Source organism: Theobroma cacao, chromosome 3 (genome assembly GCF_000208745.1).
Source record: "Theobroma cacao cultivar B97-61/B2 chromosome 3, Criollo_cocoa_genome_V2, whole genome shotgun sequence".
Lineage (NCBI taxonomy): Eukaryota > Viridiplantae > Streptophyta > Magnoliopsida > Malvales > Malvaceae > Theobroma > Theobroma cacao.
In genome coordinates this window covers 1,965,337-1,985,844 of record NC_030852.1, presented here as the reverse complement: position 1 = coordinate 1,985,844, position 20,508 = coordinate 1,965,337, and the positions used below count along the sequence as shown (strand labels likewise).

General features: G+C 32.4%; 1 protein-coding gene across 1 annotated transcript in view; it reads right to left on the bottom strand.

Moving 5' to 3' along the window:
• The window catches only part of LOC18604083 (protein PLANT CADMIUM RESISTANCE 4), a 17,291-nt gene continuing 6,080 nt past the window's right edge, over positions 9,298 to 20,508 (bottom strand). Inside the window, exon 6 of the mRNA XM_018116984.1 lies at positions 9,298 to 9,389. Coding sequence (XP_017972473.1) covers positions 9,298 to 9,389 — 92 coding nt within the window. The remainder of the gene's footprint in view (positions 9,390 to 20,508) is intronic.

The following is a 20,508-nucleotide window of genomic DNA, read 5'->3' as shown; positions in this document are numbered from 1 at the left end:
GCTGGTGAAGCAGAAGATTACCTTTCTGTTTATTTGACATTGCACTTGCAAGTCAAATTCGGTGATTGCAATCTAAATGCAATTCCAATTGCAAAGTCAAAGGAAATCTTAGAGAACCATGAATTTGAAGAAAAAAAATTTTAAAATACCGAGTTAAAGTGTTATTTTAATAAAACATTATATTTAATGCATATTTTCATCAAATTAAAAAATGAACGATAAGTTAATTACAAAATCTCAACTCTTTTACGTAAAAAATATATATAAAACTTGATAACCCCAGCAGCAATCTTCATCATAGAAAATTTCCTTGTTCTTATGAGTTTATATTTTAGTGGATTGAGAGTCCAAAATATTGGGGGTTTAAATATTTCAACATGCAACTTCTTCCCCAATTGGGTCACGTATTATTAAATCTTATCCTGCAAATGGAATAAAACAAGCATCTAATTAATGGACATTTCATGAATTAGATTATAATTTTTCTCTTCAAATTGCAATATTGAATGTAAATATATTACCAATCGCACACTAATTCCATGTTTACTTGTCCTTGTGGTAACATTTCTAACTTTTATCCTTGCCTTAGTGAAATTTTGTGGGATAGTCACGGCATCAGTTTACATCATTGACAGTTTCCAATCACCTCTTAGTTATCTATTTATAATATGGATGGTGATGAGTACTTTGCATTATACAATTAGATTAAGTAAGATTATAATTAAGTTTGGGTAGTAAAATTAATATATTAGTAGCAAGTTGGTTAGTGATTTTAAGATATTCACTATTCGGACTAAATTATAAATATTAATATTTAGTATTAAAATTTAGTTTTATATATATTATTTTTGTTATAGATTTTTTATAATTAATGTAATACTTACTAAAATTCATTAATTGCTCTAAATATGATTTTAAGTTTTAATTTTCATAAATAATATACATAAATTGATTTTAAATTTATTTTAATCAAAATTTTAATATATTCAGGTATTTAACAAGTAGTTTCTTATACTATTTTTCTAACAATCCTGACTCTTTATTAAATTTTAATATATTGTATATGATCATGATCTTAATCCACATTGTTGTGTCTATAGAAATTGTACAAGTGAGGACACAAGAATAGGTTTTAACCTCTAAGCGTGGAACATGAATTTTTTTTATTTTAATTTTAAACAATTTTTTATCATATTTTAATAATTATCTAATTTTTAATTGCATGGAGTTTATCAAAATTTTATATTGATACAACATAAAATCCATATTTATAAATAATAAGTTCCAAGTAATTCGTATTAAGCTTCATGCTTGGGAGGTTTATCTTCAATTTGTATATATTTATGAGTATAACGAATTTTAGAAGGATGGTCAAATTTTATTTTTATAATCTTATGTTGGGAATTATAAGGAGTGGTTGGTTCAAGGTCTGAAGGTTTTTCTCTTCCATAAATGGAATATGCTAATCACTAGTACTAGATTTTGAATTCTCATTCTCACCATTATATAAAGGAGTTTTCGACTCTGAAGAAACACATTAATAGCTATAGCAAGATCGATGGATTGATCAGAAAAATAAGAGCTTTCTTTAAGGGTTGATCTTCTTGCTCTAAATTTTCATCCAGAAACTAAAGGTTCTATCCAGAAACTAAAGGTTCTATCCAAAGCTTATACAATTCTAGCAAATAGACTCTAATAATTAACGATTGGCCAAATGCGATTAGTCAAAATGACACGTATCCATTTTATGGCACATTGTGCTAATGTGGCATATTGATTTGACAAATAAATGATAATATAGCATGATGAAGTAACCATGTGACAATCTCATCCTCTGTTGGTCCCAATTAAATGTGTTAGAGGGAGGTGAATAGCACTTTTTGACTCTTGGCAAGATGAGGAATTAATTTGAAAAGCAATGAAAATAAAAACAGAGTAGACAATGAGCAGGAATTTAGAGTGGTTCGGTCCAAGACATACATCCACTACCTTGATTGTTCAACCAAGGATTTTTCAAACAATCTACTAAGAACAGTGAAATTACTAAGCTTTCACCAAGCTTTATTGTCACGACCCGGAACTTCCCATCGGGCCCGTGACAACTGCCGTGAGGCCTCGACAAACATTCTTTACCTTAAATGTCAATCGAAACCTCGCAAGGCTCTTGTATCAACTTTCGCACTTCCCTAGTGAGCAATAGTTATCAAATATCAAAATTCAAGGGGTTACAAATCATTTTTAAATCAGAACATAACATATTGTTTTTTGGCTCACAAGGGCATTTTCGTCATTTTTGTCGAAAATCTCGAAACTTGCTAAAAATATAGTAGGTAAGCAGAAAATATATATTTAATGATTTAAAAACAAATTAAATATCTAAAACGTTCATTTGAAGTGAAAATTTGACCATTTGAATATAATAAAAATATTCAATAAAATAAACTATTTTCTTGTAAAATAATTTTCATAAAACTATCGGTACATAATTCTTATAGCGTAAAAGATAATTATATTCATATATACTATAAAGCAAATAACCAAAGCATAAAATTTCTTTTACAGTGACACGTGGGCCCATATCTATCCAAAATGCATCGGAAGCTGGAAACCTACAGCTTTTACCGATTCGAGTCCAAATGAAGGTCCTTGTTCAAGTCAGCTAACTACGAAATTCCCTGAGCCTGAAATGTGAGGAAATGAGGGTGGTGAGATTATAAAATCCCAGTGAGTAAACAGATACCATCTAAACTATCTAAAGTCGAGTAAATGGAGACAATTAAAATAAATCATCATACTGTAATTTCATTACCATTCAACTCATTTCAACCAAATAAAATCAATCCATAAAAATCGAGTAATCAACTTGGCTTATGAATTTCTTAAAACTTTGGCTCGTGCCAAAACTCATACTCGGTGATACCTTGCGCAGGGCATCTAACCGAGTCCGCCAAGGCTGTTAAAATTTTGTATACACTTAAAATATATTTTTGTTTGAGAAAAATACAGCCGTTCCTTGGCGTTGGCTGAGTTCCCCTTCACGTGGTGGTTTGGCGTGAAGTGAACCCTAAGCTATACCCCAGGAGATACCCTACGCGCCTCTCCGTTCGAGGTAATAATATAATGGAGTTTACCGTGCCCCTCTAATAGGCTGGTCCACGGAACCCCCTCTGCAGTAAATAATTAATATATAATCCACCAATCAATAAAATTCATTCTAGCATGTCATGGCAATTTATCGCAACCTAGCCTCTCAAGGCTGAATACACAGTATAAATAATTATAACACCAAAATCAGTTTAGCCATTCATGCTCATTTATTGTCATAAGCCATTCAATTCAAAACCATAAATTTGCAACACAAACTAGCAGTCTCCAATTACTCTATTTTCAAAACCAATATTCGATTTTTCAGAAAATTTATAAAATCATTTTATAAAATCACAATTTCCCTTAAAACATAACAATTTACCATTTAAACCCATTTTTCATAAAATCACATAGTTGTATAAAACTACTCTAGATAATTAAGACGATAATAAGTTTACTCACAATGTCTAGAATGCAGACTTTCGAAGCACTCTGTCTACTGGTCCTCGGATGCAATTTCCTTGCCTTTATTGGAGGACTCACCACCTTGACACAGTACAAAATCGAGAGTTTCACCAAGTTGGTACTAAATCAAAATTAAACTAATTTAGACTACCAATGCATGATATGGAATGCAAAAATGCACTGGTAACTATCTAAACCCGGTATTGGCCTAATTCGTCTTATCACCCGATTAAATTCCTAACGGGTCCGTTTAAACTCCAATTTAATTCTTTTCAGTTTCTATACCTCAATTGCACCCAAATTAACTTAATGTCCCTCAGTGTGGTGCAAATTATCAGTCCCAACAGCAAATTACGAAAATACCCCTAGTGGGTAAAAATTCGTATTTTTGCTCCGAAAATTCCCATTATTTTTCTAGGCTCATAATTCATTATTCCTTAACCAATTCTCCTAGAATAAAATCAAACTCATCCTCACTCACTACATGGTAAATTCAGCCATTAATGGTTGGGGGAGAAAATAAATTCTTTTCTTGTTGTTTTGTTTCTAAATATGCTAAACTAACTAAAAACACTAACATAAATTAAAATCAAATAAATCCAACAACTTTCTCTCTCCTAACCCATTTTTTCAGAATTGAATTCATCATGAAAACATGTAATTTAATCATGGAAAATAAAGAGAAATGCTTGGGAATAAGAAAACTCAAGCTTAATAGAAAAAATCTCACCTTTTTCACTTAATTTCCTTGAAAATTCACACTTTTTCTTTGATTTTCTCTCTCTAGGGTTTTGTTTTTTTTTTCTCTCTCTTCTTGCTGGTTTGGCCGGCCATGGGGTGGAAGATGGGCTGATTTTGTGCCTTTTAAAAAGGAAAATAATAAATTAATAAAGGCATGACACATGGCATCATGTCATTGGCCCGTTTTTAAAATTTTAAAAATTTTAATCCTTTTTATCTCCACCACACAATTAGTCAATGGTCAAAATGAGGATAAAGGAAGACCATGTGCTGAAAAAATATCCTGGTGGTGGAAAATTACAATTTTGCCCTTGGGGTGGCAAAATTACCATTTTACCATTTTACTCCAAATTATACCGAAATTAGAATTTTTCACTTCTAAACCTCAAATCTTACTCCAATAAGTCAAATTATACTCCAATAAGTCAAATGGGGCCAAAAAAATCTTTTCTAAAATTTTCATTTTGTCCCCAGGTGGCAAATGACCATTTTACCCCCGGATAGCGAAAATTTCGATTTGACTCCAAATTGATCCTCGAACTCCAAATCACCATATTAAACCATTCTGAGACTTTAAAATTCTTAATTTCATCGTAAATTCTCTATTTGATCTAGTTCGAGGCTTAAATCAACTTTATTGTACCTCTAGGTACAATACCGACTTTTGTAAATTTTTCGAGACTCTCCTAGCATGCAAACATGCTATCCATCACATGTATGTCATGATAAATATTTTTATAGAGTCGGGCTTGTCATCTTCTCCCCCACTTGGATCAACCATATGATCCTTCTTCTTGATTGACTTCAACATCCGGCTAAACATTAATATTTTAATATTATTTTATTAATAAAATATTATTTTATTCTAAAAATTTTATCTTGTCTCCTTGGTACCCAAAATACCTTATTATGCCTCACTTGACTTCCAAATCGCCTTTTATTTCACAAATTCTCCTCCGATAAAATTATTATTATTTTATTATTATTTTCTCACTTGCGAAATATTTTATCCTAAACTACTCCTTTCGTCTTTTATCACTTCTAAACATTTTAATTGACCTCAATTTGCATTCGATCAACTTTATTTATCACCATATCAATGAATGAGGTATTTCATTTATAATGACTTTTACCAGGCTCAACCAAAACCTTTCACAATAGTTTTTCCCGGGCTCAACTATAACCCAAAGTGATTTTTCAAAGGCTCAACCACAACCTACAATAATGATTTTTCACGGAATTAACCAAAACCTATCAACTAACTTTTCAAGGCTAAGTTAGAACCTATATACTCAATCAAGCAATCCAAGCTTGAATAAACCCCTTAGAGTGCCTTGCACACTCTAAGTAATTAAGAAATGAAGAAAAGATGAAGTACAATTGATTATCTAGTTGATCTAAGATGTACAAAGCTAAGCTCAAACACTTTTTCAAAGGATGAGAGTGAAATAAAAGTGTAAAGAGAAGGTTTTTGGTCTTCTAAGCTCAAAATCACTATGGATGGCTTCTTTCTATTGTTTTTGACTATTGGAGAGGCTTTAAATACTTGCAAAATTAATTCTGGTTGTTGGAGACATAAACTAGCCGTTTTTTGCCGTTATTTTGTCCTTATGTGCTTAAATTCAAATTTTCTGACAGTGTGCTCTTAGTCGACTAACATACATCTTAGTCGATTAAGTCGCCTTTGTCTCTGAATCCAGTTTCTAGCAATAAGCTCTTAGTCGACTAACAATGCTTCTTAGTTGATTAAGTTCTTTATGTCTTGTAATCCAGATTTCTAGCAATAAGCTCTTAGTCGACTAACCATCCTTCTTGGTCAACTAAGTCTTCTCTGTTTTGCAATCTACTCTTGAACCAGCTAACTTCATTTTTAAATTTTAGCTGACTAACTCCCATCATTATCCGACTAAGAGGCTTCTGTTTTATGACTCAATTGTAACTCCTTCTTCTTTTCTTGTTTAACCAATTAACCTATCTTGCAATTGAACAAGTATCTTGACTTGCTTACAAATACCAAATATATTAATGATTTAAGCTTTCTCCTGCACACTTAGACAATATAATTAGACATCAATGAATGAGAATATTTTACTATCATCAAAAACATATAGAGTCAACATTTTCTATCTCTTATTTTTTATTATCACAAAACACTTTAAGATTAAGTATGCAATGTATATGCTCAATATGAATGCTTCAAATCTTTATGCATAATGAGGTGCTTCCCCTTAGTCAATGCATCTACTTTTCTTTACATAATATTCAACAAAACCAAAATTGAGCATCACACACATAGATTAAACATGAAGACCTATTTAACTCTATTTGATTTAGTCTTCCTTCTCTCCTTTTTCTTTTTCATCATTAAACAAGATATTCAAAACTCCTCCTTAATGAATGCGTCAAGATTTTTTGTTAATCTTTAAATCAAACTTTAATGAATGAGAATTATAAGCACTCATATACCTAAGTCATACAAGCTTATAGATATAGTTCAATAACTTAAAGAGTCAAGCTTGTGTTCAGTAAGAACAAGTGTATAGGAGTTAAATCATTTCAAAAAATTGTCAAGGATTACTCAAATAATGCTTAAGCAAATTTGATCATTTTGTCATAATCAAAACTATAATAATTTTAAAGCTAACATCCTCCATTATAATAAGTCAGCATGCTGTATCAATACCATATAAATATAAAAAATTAATATCATTTTAACTAATGACAATTAATCAACCATTACTCATAAAAATTTGTTTAGTTTAAAATAAAAATACAAGTACTTGATTGATTCTAATAAAAAAATAAAGATTTATTTAAATATTCTTAAATAATTCAAGAATTTACTTTTAAAAATATTATGTTATATTATTTATACATTTAAAAAGAATAAAAATGAAATAAAAATATTAACTAAATGCAACCTAAATATGCTACAAGGATGTAAAGATATATTCAAAGATCATATGTAATAAATTTGTTACTACCTCCCAATTCCCAAAAGGTATGCCCCAAATAGTTAAATAGAACTTGAGTGCTTAATTAGAACCAAAGGCTATTGGTTCGATTCTTGAGATACTTCAGAAGATAAACGTTATACTTCTTAAACTTTATACAAAGGTAATCCTTGTTATGGGCTCTAGATTTACTATCAAACTTGTGTGATTATTTGTACTTAATTTTTAAACTTGAGATAATTGGTTTGAATTTATACATATAAATTTTCATAAGCATAACCTCAATAATGAAATTAACCACTTGGAAATTAAGAGAGAGGAGAACAGCTGGTGAAGCAGAAGATTACCTTTCTCTTGGCAGGCTTTGCATGAGGTATGAAGGAATTATTAGCCTTTGGCAATGTGGTTGGTTCAGTTTTGATGTTTCCGGATCCCTTTAATTATTATTTTTTTTACAATTAATGATGTAATTTGAATGTTGAAAACAAAAATAATGATGTAATTTGAAGGTTAAAAACAAAAAAAAACTGTAAACAAATAAAGGATACTTACAGGATATTAGTGACCTACCGGAACTAATCAACCTTTGGGCACAGCTCTGTTCCTCAATCCTTCTTCGAATTCCTCTTTGTCCTGAAAACAAGGAAAAAAGAAAAAAATCATTGGATAGAACTTGATGAACAAAGGCAATGACCAAATCGTTTCATTTATCATCAGGCAAAATCACCTATTCTCTGTTGATCCCATAAATAAAACATAATTATACTAGTAGAAAATTAATGAAGAGATGGACGTACCCTTTTGTTGCTAGTCTTTTTCATGATTGTAACATCTTCAGGATGAATATCAGATTCAAGCCTGGGAGGCTTATCTTCAATTTGTATATGTTTCTGAGCATAACGAATTCCAGAAGAAGGGCTAAAATTTATTTTTATAACCTTGTGATGGGGATTACAAGGAGTGGTTGGTTCAAGGTTTGGAGGTTCAACTTTGATTACGGAAGAATATTTCTCTTCAATATACAAGACACGCTGATCAGTACCAAGCTTCGAATCCTCATTCTTATTCTCAACATTACATGAAGGAGTTTCCAACTGTGAAGAAATTAAACACGTTAATCAGATATAGGAGGAGGGATAGATTGATCAGAAAGAGAAGGGTTTTTTCTTTAAGGGCTGATCTTCTTGCTCTAAATCTCCATCTTGTTACTACAGGTTCTATCCAAAGCCTCGACAATTCTAGCAAGATATTGGCGACTTCTATCTCACCATCAGCGGCATCTATATTGTTAGACAAGCCTGGATTGTTCATCATTATGGTTTTTAATGTTCCTTTGTTTTTCTTTTAGAAGAAGAGTTTTGGCAGATAATTGACTGAAGTTGGAGATAAATAAGAGAGGTGTTCTAAATTTAAAAAGAGTAAAAGGAATAATTTCACTTTATAAGAAGGGATGCTATTTCTCTTTAATAGGGAAATTAACATAAGTTTTTATAGATAAAATAAAAAAAATAAAATTATGTTAGTAACATATTTTCATTTCTCTACTTAAAAGATAGTTTAATTTACACTTAGGATTATGCAAAGGCGGAATTACTGGCCTTAGCCCATAAGCTAGTTCAATTAACGGGCGGGCGTAGACTAAATATCAAAACTTGTCAAATTTTTTAGTTGGCATGGGTTTGTTTGATTTCTTAAAGCATGACCCAACATTTTTTTTTTGCGAAAATTAAGGTTTGATCATTTTTTTAAAAAAAAATAAAGTGTTCTTTTAATCTCAATAATTGATCAGGTTTGGTCGACATAAGATGTTAGTAATTTATTTTTGTAAAAATAAAAAAGAAAATGTTAAATAATGACCAATGATAATCGTCATATATGGAAACTAAAAGTTTCTTATTTAAATTTTTGAACAAGTGTTTATTATCATTTACTGATTATTTCTCTCAATTTAAAATGTTTTCCCCTTTAAATTGGTTTCATATCTTGGATCTTAACACTCTTAAGAAAATTGACAAAAAAAAATACAAAATATTGAACCATTTGCAGATTATCAAGCAAACATTGTTTGGTTTATTGGGGGCATCATGGCAAGGTGTTGCTGCTGTTGAATGCTCTGCCTCTTTGCTAAGTTTCCATGCCATCCTGGGAACACAAAATAACCCAAAGGTTAAACCATGGTCGACAAAGAAATCTATTGATAAATGTATGTGAATATTGTAAAATTTCAAGAGAACAATCTACAGGAAAGATAGCAAGAAAATATTTGAAACTTGAAGAAAGCATTTTTTTCGAACTGCAAAATTTGAGGCTTGGATTTCGATTGTTTGAGATGGGAGACGACTATCTCTGACTGTGTTGCAATATATCAAATATCATATGTACCACAAGAAAGTTGGATAATAATTTGATGAAATGATTTTGGTATTGGGAAATAGATTAAGTAGTGTCAAAGGGAACCAACATTAATATAAGTTTTTTATCTGGTATGGCTGATATGAGGGGGCTGGTTTGAGCTTTGAGCTAGTGCAGGTTTCAAGAGCCGCAGGCTTTACGTGTATGTTGGTATGTGGCTGTTTCCAAGAAGTACAGAGGATGGTGACATCTCGGCTGGAAGTGAAAGAGTGCCATTATGGAGGTTTGGTTTCTGATTTTCAGGATTGATTATCATGACCCGAAACTCCCCTCGAGCCTGTGACAACCGCAGCGGTGCCCTGATGGGCACTCATCTCTCGTAATGCCAACCGGAACCCCGCAAGGTTTAATATTAGTTTCTCATATCTCCCGGTGAGTAACCGTTGCCAAATGTTATGTTTTAAAAGATTTTGAGCTATTTCCAACTTAAAACTGATAAAATAAAAATTTTTGTCTCACAGGGGTATTTTAGTCATTTTTCACTGAAAATTTCGAATTCAGTTAAAAATGTAGTAAGCAAGTACAAATTTCATAATTCATAATAAAAATTAAGTTTAAGCGTCTAAAACTTTTATTTAAAATAAAATTGTAATTATTTGGATATAGTAAGAAGTTAAAACAAAATATTCAATAAAATATTTTATTTTCTTATAACAGTAATTTTGGAGTTATGCGTAAATACTTTTTGTAACATAAAAGCAAAATAATTTCATTCATACTGTGACAGAGTAAACCAATGCATTTAAATTAATTTAATTTAATTTATAATATCAAGCGAGCCCACGAATGACTAGAAGTGAGGAAAACAGTGAACCTACAGTTCGGAGGATGCAAGTCCAATGGAAGCCCTCGATGGAATCAGCTATCTACAGCCTACTCTGAGTTTGAAATGGGTGGAAAGGAGGGTGATGAGATTATAAAATCCTAGTGAGTAAACAAACATCATTTAAATCAACTAAAGCCGAGTAAAATGAGACAATTAAAACATCCCATCATTTTTAAGTATTTCACAATTTGAAAATTTATCCCAACCCATGCAAACGGTTGTATTTCATTTAATTTCTCATTAAGGCTTATGACTTCCATAAACATTTGGCTCATGCCATCAAATAGTACTCGATGACGCCTTGATCAGAGGCTTACACTCGAGCCCGCCAAGGCTGTTAAAATTTCGTATATACGTAAAACATATTTTTAGTTTGAGAAAAACACAGCCGTTCCTTGGCGTTAGCGGAGTTCATTATCACAAGGTGGTTCGGCGAGACGTGAACTCTATCCATACCTCAGGAGATACCCTACGAGCCTCTCCGACCGAGGTACATATATATATCCGGATTCTGTGCCCCTCTAATAGGTTGATCCACATAATCCGCCCACTACAGCAAGCTAAGCCCACCATACAATATAATTCAATAACATGATATGGCAATTATTGTAATTCACAACCTTTCAATATTAAATACATATTTCATACATTACAACACAAATATCAATTCAACCATTCATGCAAATATTGTCATAAGCCACTAGATTTCAAATCATAAATTTACAATATAACAAGTGGTCTCCAATTACTCTATTTTTCAAAATCATTATTTGATTTCAAGACAATTTATAAAATCCTTTCATGTAAATACATTTTGTTTGTAAAACACAAAGATTTACCATTTAAACTCCTTTTCATAAAATTTCACCAAAACGGAATAAAAAAATACTTTAGATAATAAAAATAATGGTAAGGTTACTCACCTCACAATAGTGGGATTTCTACATCGTTATTGCTTCATATACGCGTACAATTACTCCTAATTGACAATCATATACTTTGCTCGACACGTTTCCACATTAACTTTCCTAGCACAATTTAAATCCACTATATTTAGTGCATTAATTCCACTTCCCTTTCTCTCATTCTATTATAAATCCACTCACCTAATTCATATCTTAATATAATTTTACTATGATTAATTGTATCCTTCGTTCACGTAATTCTTTAGATTATTAACACCAATAACTTATTTACGGTATTAAGTACCTATTTCAACCTTCTAAGCAACTTAAAATTACTTCATATCACAAACTAACCAATGCATAATTAAATAAACTAAGCTAGCCTCCATATAGTCCAATTTCAAAATAAATCATGATGAAGAGTAAAGAAATTTTACCTAATTAAACTAGGTTGGCCCAAATCTCCACCTTCTTTTTCTTTTGGATTTTTCTCCCTTTGGTGTTTTTGGACTTTTATTTGTGGACTTCTCCCATTTCTTTTTAATTGGGCCATGCCCATTCTTCCTTTATTGGACCATGTCCATTTTTCTTGTTTGTTATTTTCTTTTCCTTTATTTTATTTTCTTTCTTTCTTTCTCTTCCTTCTCTTTCCAGTCGACCAACAGCTTCTTGCTTGTCTTTCTTTCTCCTTTCTCACATACAAGAGCTGTCCCCATTTCTTCCTCTCTCTTTCTCTCATCGTCGGTCACAATTTATTGTCTTTCAATCCAAAAAATTTTAGCAGCTAAAGCTGCTCATTTTTGCTTCATAATCAGCAGCTATGTTGCTCTGTTTTTTCTCAAAAATTCAATAGCTAAGCTGCACTTTTTCCTCCAAGAATTGGCAGCCAAAACAACAACAATTAACCACCAAAACAGCACCTCAAAATCTTCAAATTCTACTACAAAAATCTGCACTTTTTGGCTTCCAAAATCAGCAGAAAAATGGCACTTTTCAGCCTCCAAAACCAGCCCTTAAATGACTCTCTTTTCCTTCTTGAATGGTAGCAAAAACAGCCCATCAACTCAGCTCTCTTTTCCTTTTATTTTTCTTTCTCTCTCGGCTTTCTCTTTGTTCTTTGGTTTCTCTTTTACACTCCCTCAACCGACCTCTCTCTTCTTCTTGGTCTTCTTCACTTAGTTTGGTCAATTATGTATATATATATATATATATATACACATTATTTTATTTCTTCATGAATGTTCCACAAACTTCCACATTATTCCAACCGGCCACATCACAATTTTTTTTCCTTCCTTCACTTGTTGCTTCACATGGCCGGCCCCCCCCCCCTCCAATTCACCAAGTAAAGAGTCTTTGACTCTTTTATTGACCACATGGGCGGCTGCCCATGTTAGTCCTCTAATATATTTATTTTATTTTATTTTTTACTCTATGTTTATTTTATTTTTCTCATTAATTTCCATTACATATCTTTTAACTTTTATATGTTAAATTCGATCCTTTTAATTCGTCTAAAAATTTTAATTTTCATCTAGCTTCCTTCCTCGATGTGTGTACCACCGAAATATAAAAATTACACCTCAACGCAGTATTATCACAATATTTAAATATTTACTTATCCGTGTTGGTTCGACTTAACAAAACACGCGTATTTCACTTGTCACTTATTTCTACAAAAATTTACTTGTATTTCTTCTCCCCCACTTGGATTGACCATATGATCCTTCTTCATGACTGCTTTCGACATCCGGCTAAACATTAATATTTTAATATTATTTTATTAATAAAATATTATTTTATTCTAAAAATTTTATCTTGTCTCCTTGGTACCTAAAATACCTTATTATGCCTCACTTGACTTCTGAATCGCCTTTTATCTCACAAATTCTCCTTCGATAAAATTATTATTATTTGATTGTTATTTTCTCGCGTGTGGATCATTTTATCCTAAACTACTCCTTTCGTCTTTTATCACTTTTAAACATCTTAATTGACCTCAATTTTCATCCGATCAACTTTATTTATCACCATATCAAAGTATGGGGTATTTTAATCTCCCCTAGTTAAATAGAATTCGTCCTCGAATTCCCATCGATGTTGCGTTATCAATCTCCTTCTATGATACTATTCCTTTTTCCTTCTATCGGGACATTCAATTTATTCACCTCGTTCACCTTAAGTTCAATTTAATACTTTATTTATGGCCATTATCATCCTTTAGAGTCAAATCAATAGTACTTTTCCCACTCATGATTTATTATATCGAGTCACTAAGCATACCTTTGTCACCCTTATCAAATTTGAACCATAACTTCATCTCAATTATATCGATTTTGATCACATATCACACTTACTTATGTATATCTACTCATCATTTTATTAATTTGCTCCATGCCCGATTTTTCAACCTTAATTCATTCATCTTATGCTTTTCCATACACTTCCCTTAATAGATTTCCATTGAGAACCTAAACAATCCAAGGTTTACCTTCAAAGTCAATCATAACTTTGATCGTTCATTGCATGCCCGATAACACTTTAGCTCACTGACCTCCTCTGGCATTATTTCAAAATCTCCCAATTACTGAGAACAATTCTTCACCTTAGTTAATCAAATTATCAATTTCATATATACATGTGTACATGCATTTTCAAATGTCAACATCTCTCGTTATGTATAGGGATCCATGTGTTCATATGCCTAGGACTACATTTCCCTTTATTCATTCGCATTCAAATCCTAGTTTCAATATAATAATCCTCATAGTGTATGTCAACCTTCTTATTATGCTTGCGTATAACTTCATATCATTTATATCATTTTCAATCATATGCTTGAGTTTCATCATGCTATATCCTCACATCACAATGTCATTAATCACATCTCACCTACTAAATGTCACTTAAAAACTTAGACTGTTTCGAATCGTGCATTCCTCAAGCATTTTCAAATTTCAAATTTCAAATTTCCATTCTACCTTAGGAAGTTTTCATTATTAACTTCATTATCCAAATTATCTTCAATCATCCTTTGTTCTATTATTTCATACTAATGTGACATCATTCTCCTTGGACCAATCTGTAGTTTGTACTCGAAACTGCAAGGCTTGAAATAAAGTTTTTCTTAAGTACTTTTTAACGTCAACACAAATTTCACTTCCAGCTTACTGCTTCCTCTTTATAGCCACCTATCTTTATGCTAACTTTCACAAAATCCATAGTAAACTCCATTTGAGCATCTCTTTGGAAATATCTATCTTAGACTTATGTCTCACAGCATGTGATCACTTAACTTGTGACTTAGCCTTTAGGCTCCTCAGCAAGTTTTAAAAATTTTACGTTTCATAATTGTTGTGTATGATTAGAATCTCTTCTCAAAGATGTTTATGTATTCCTAAAACACTTAATCTTAAAGGTATATAAATACGTACCCATCCATTCAATCCCTAACTCATCTTCATAGGTTTCTAGGGTGCCACACAATTGGCCTCATGTTGTTACTAACCCTTGTCATTTAATTGAATCAAGACAGATATTGCAAATTCTCGTAATGATACTCTATAAAAGCTAGTTTTCTATACCAGTCTCGTAATTCTTCATTAACACTTTTATCATTTAGTATCTTATCTTAAGGTCGCCATCTCAAAAAAAATTTTTGTTCAATATATTTTATTTTTTTATATGGTTATTATTGTGTCACTCCCTTCTTACTCATGCATCATAGACGTGAGGTATTCGGTGCATTGTAGCGCTGAACAGTCAGTGCTGAAGTACTATAACTACTAGAAATTTTCTCATCAAAACTATTTGTCTGCATTCGAAGTCACCACATCGATCATTCTCAACCAATGGGTATCCCTTCTAGACATATATCATGAGTTCCATAAGTATAGGTACCTTCTATTTTCTTGTCATACACACTAAGCCAAGTTAATACTTCTGACTCATGTCATCTTTTAACTTTCATCATCCTTCATAAAATTCCACCTCAAAACATCCTTTCCATACAGTGTAATAAATTCATGATACATATACCACTCCACACATAAATTGCTTACTATCTACAACTTTTCGCAAATTTATTGTCATCCCTATCTAGTTATCTTCCTTGTCTCGTACTCCATTAATTTTATTGACTTTCGGTATAGTTAATTATGAAAACAACTCAGCTTCCTCCTCACTTTATTTTTGCAATCCTTACTAAATCAAAATTTTATATTCCCCATATTCCATAATTTAACTTCATTGGGATATATTTGTGCCCAATTATTACCTCATAGTATCATGGCATCACTGAGTAATCCCCTTCATGCTTAAATTACAATCATCAACTTAATCACGTTTTCCGTTTCAAATGTCATTTATAACCTTATTGCTTCCTTCTATAACCTTCCTCAATAATTATATTACCAATTTATCTCTGTTATACTAAAAGATTCCCATACATATCCAATTATTTAAACAACTATTTTACATTCCGTTCGAGTCATACAAAATAAAAGCCACTCTTAGCTCCTTTATACAAGTAACTACTACATTTTCCCTTAAATGACATTTGCCTAGATTTCTGACAATACAACTTCAACTAAAGTATTAAACATCTTTAGGTTCCTCATTGTCCTGATCCGAGCACATCAATGGATCCTCTTCATCTTGAGATTTTATCCTTTGTTCTTCAATCTAGGCTTGTTGTATTCTCCTACGTTTCTCATCACTTATCGATGCAGCATTTCTTCCACAATCGGGAGGAAAATGTTGTATACCTGACACCTTCCTAATACGAATATCTCCCCTTGCAATTACCTTCCTCGTCAATTCACTATGATACTCTTCAGATTGTTTCAAAAGAAAATCTCTTTCAGTTTTCGAAGTATCGGAGGTACTCTCACTTTCAAAATTCTCACTATTCTCAAAGCTTTCCTTATTATGAAGCCGCTCTACTAAGTTCGAAGGAATTCTATTATTAAGAATTCGGGATGGACCACTTTTCGAATTACTTAGATCAGGGCACCATTTGCTTCTAGTCGTAGAATCTAGAGATCCCTCACTAGCACTATGAGGGGTATCGGGACTACCGCCTCTTCTAGACATGGTGTGTATGTCACCAGTGCACTTCAAAACCTATACATAATCAAGTAGTAATTACTTAAGCATTTATGCATTACAACAGTAGGTAGGTTTCTATATGTAGATGTATGCGTTCTATTCAATCTAACCTAACTTAACTTGGGGCCACACTAACACTGTAAATTTTAAAACAACTTTAAACCCAAAAGCTTTAATCTTTAAAACCAAAAGCTCTGATCTTTAAAACCAAAAGCTCTGATACCAGCTGAATTGTCAAGACCTGAAACTCCTCTCGAGCCAGTGACAACTGCAGCGGTGCCCCGAGGGGCACTCATCTCTCGGAATGCCAACCGGAACCCCGCAAGGCTTAATATCAGTTTCTCATTTCCCCCGGTGAGTAACCGTTCCCAAATATTATGTTCTAAACGATTTTGAGCTATTTCCAACTTAAAACTGATAAAATAAAAATTTTTGTCGCACAGGGGCATTTTAGTCATTTTTTACTAAAAATTTTGAATTCAGCTAAAAATGTAGTAAGCAAGTACAAATTTCATAATTCATAATAAAAATTAAGTTTAAGTGTCTAAAACCTTTATTTAAAACAAAATTGTAATTATTTGGATATAGTAAGAAGTTAAAACAAAATATTCAATAAAATATTTTATTTTTTTATAACAGTAATTTTGGAGTTATGCGTAACTACTTTTTGTAACATAAAAGCAAAATAATTTCATTCATACTGTGACACAGTAAACCAATACATTTAAATTAATTTAATTTACAATATCAAACGAGCCCACGAATGACTAGAAGTGAGGAAAACGGTGAACTTACAGTTCGGAGGACGCAAGTCCAATGGAAGCCCTCGATGGAATCAACTATCTACAACCTACTCTGAGCCTGAAATGGGTGGAAAGGAGAGTTGTGAGATTATAAAATCCTAGTGAGTAAACAAACATCATTTAAATCAGCTAAAGCCAAGTAAAATGAGACAATTAAAATATCCCATCATTTTTAAGTATTTCACAATTTGAAAATTTATCCCAACCCATGCAAACGGTTATATTTCATTTAATTTCTCATTAAGGCTTATGACTTCCATAAACATTTGGCTCATGCCATCAAATAGTACTTGATGACGCCTTGATTAGAGGCGTACACTCGAGCCCGTCAAGACTGTTAAAATTTCGTATATACGTAAAACATATTTTTAGTTTGAGAAAAACACAGCCGTTCCTTAACCTTAGCGGAGTTCATCATCACGAGGTGGTTCGGCGTGACGTGAACTCTATCCATACATTAGGAGATACCCTACGCGCCTTTCCGACTGAGGTACATATATATATTCGGATTCTGTGCCCCTCTAATAGGCTGGTCCACAAAATTCGTCCACTGCAGCAAGCTAAACCCACCATACAATAAAATTCAATAACATGATATGACAATTATTGTAATTCATAGCCTTTCAAGGCTAAATACATATTTCATACATTTCAACACAAATATCAATTCAACCATTCATGCAAATATTGTCATAAGCCATTAGATTTCAAATCATAAATTTACAATATAACAAGTGGTCTCCAATTACTCTATTTTTCAAAATCATTATTCGATTTCAAAACAATTTATAAAATCCTTTCATGTAAATACATTTTGTTTGTAAAACACAAAGATTTACCATTTAAACTTCTTTTCATAAAATTTCACCAAAACCGAATAAAACATACTTTAGATAATAAAAATGATGGTAAGGTTACTCACCTCACAATAGCGGGATTTCTACGTCGCTATTGCTTCATATACGCGTACAATTACTCCTAATTGCCAATCATATACTTTGTTCAACACGCTTCCACATTAACTTTCCTAGCACAATTTAAATCTACTATATTTAGTGCATTAATTCCACTTCCCTTCCTCTCATTCTATTATAAATCCACTCACCTAATTCATATCTTAATATAATTTTACTATAATTAATTTTATCCTTCGTTCACGTAATTCTTTAGATTATTAACACCGGTAACTTATTTACGATATTAAGTGCCTATTTCAACTTTCTAAGCAACTTAAATTTACTTCATATCACCAACTAACCAATGCATAATTAAATAAAATAAGCTAGCCTCCATATAGTCCAATTTCAAAATAAATCATGGTGAAAAGTAAAGAAATTTTACCCAATTAAACTAGGTTGGCCCAAATCTCCATATTCCTTTTCTTTTGGATTTTTCTTCCTTTGGTGTTTTTAAACTTTTATTTATAGACTTCTCCCATTTCTTTTTAATTGGGCCATGCCCATTCTTCCTTTATTGGACCATGCCCATTTTTCTTGCTTGTTATTTTCTTTTCCTTTCTTTTCTTTTCTTTTCATTTCTTTCTTTCTTTCTCTTCCTTCTCTCTCCAGCCGACCAGTAGCTACTTGCTTGTCTTTCTTTCTCCTTTCTCAAGTACAAGAGCTGTCCCAATTTCTTCCTCTCTCTTTCTATCACCGTCGACCACAACTTATTATCTTTCAATCTGTAGACACTTAAATTTTGACAAATAATAAACAAAAGTTAAATATTAATTAAAAATTAATTAACTGAATAATATAAAAAAAAAGGAAAAAAAGAGTACTGGTAGAGCGCGGATGCCCCTACCAGTACCACCACTACAGTGCCAGACGCGAAAAACTCGCGTCTGGCAGAGTAGTGGAGCGTGCCCTCTTCAACCTAGTATAAAGGGGGCACTATAGCACTCACCCCGAGGGAGCCCAAAAAAAATCAAAAAATTCAGAGAAAAACCTGCAAACCATAATAACCCCAACGACCTGCAAGAATCTCTAGCAAAAAAAACTAACAACCAAAATACCCAGCCACTATCAAAAACATCATAAGTTTTCTAGCAGCCAGAAACCATCCACAATCGAAACAAAAAAAATAAAAAAAAAATCACAAGAAGGGAAAACAGGTAGTCGTGTTCTCTTTTTGAGGATTTTTAGTTTGTTTTTTTTAGGGGAGATTTAGAGGGGATTTCGGCAACCGACGAGGTATTTGAGTTTAGGGATTTCATGCCGCCATAGTAGAGACAGAGAGAGTGTGAGGATTTGGGGTTTTTGGGATACCGTCGATTTTAGAAAGAGAGAGTTGGGGCTCGAGCTTACCGCCGACGAAAGGAAGAAGTAGAGGAGAGAGATTCTTTGGTAATCGGTTGGGGGTACCGTCGGCTGTAGAAGTAGAATTCAGCTTTGAGGAAGTCAAAATCGGAGTTGGGTAGTCGGTTGGGAGTACCGCCAGCTATTGAAGTTAGATTCGGCTTTGGGGAAGTCTGAATCGAAGGTGAGTAGCCGGTGGTTTAGAGAGAGATTTAGAGGTTTTCTGGGAGGCCATCTACAGATCAAGGATTAGGGAGAAGAGTTAGAGTTGCCGATCTGTAAGGATAGAGAGGAGAGAAGCCGACCATTTAGAGAAAGAAACCAAAGGGGAATATGGGGAAAGAAAATTAAAAAAAAAAAGAGTTTAAATGTGTTTAAAGGTTGGTAAAACGACGCCGTTTTGCCAAGACTCCCCTTCCATCGCCTAACGACGCCGTTTTCGTTAATTAGGAGCTGTCACACCAAGCTCCAAACAGTCCCACTCCAAGGCGAGCCAAGTCTAGCTGTAGTTTGGGTTAATCAAGCCCGATCAAGTAAAAAGCTTTATTCTTTTTTTGGGTTTATGATGAATTGGTTGTTTTGGGGATTGGCCCATTTTTCTTAATAAATTTTATCATTTGGCTGTATAAAGTGAACTTAAATGGTTTAGACATAATATAAAAAAAATCCTTTTTAGAAGATTAAAATCAATAGAAAAATGTGAAATAATGATGTTAGTAATAAAAGATGTTAATATATATATATATAATGTTTTAAATATCTTAATCAAAAAAAATAAAAAAAATAAAAAGGGAATTAGGATCTAGAAGAATGTACATGTTTGTAATATATATAAAATAAATAAATAAATAGTAAAAATAATAATATAGGGGTAGCTTAAATCTAGCTTAGAAACAAAAGAAATGAGAA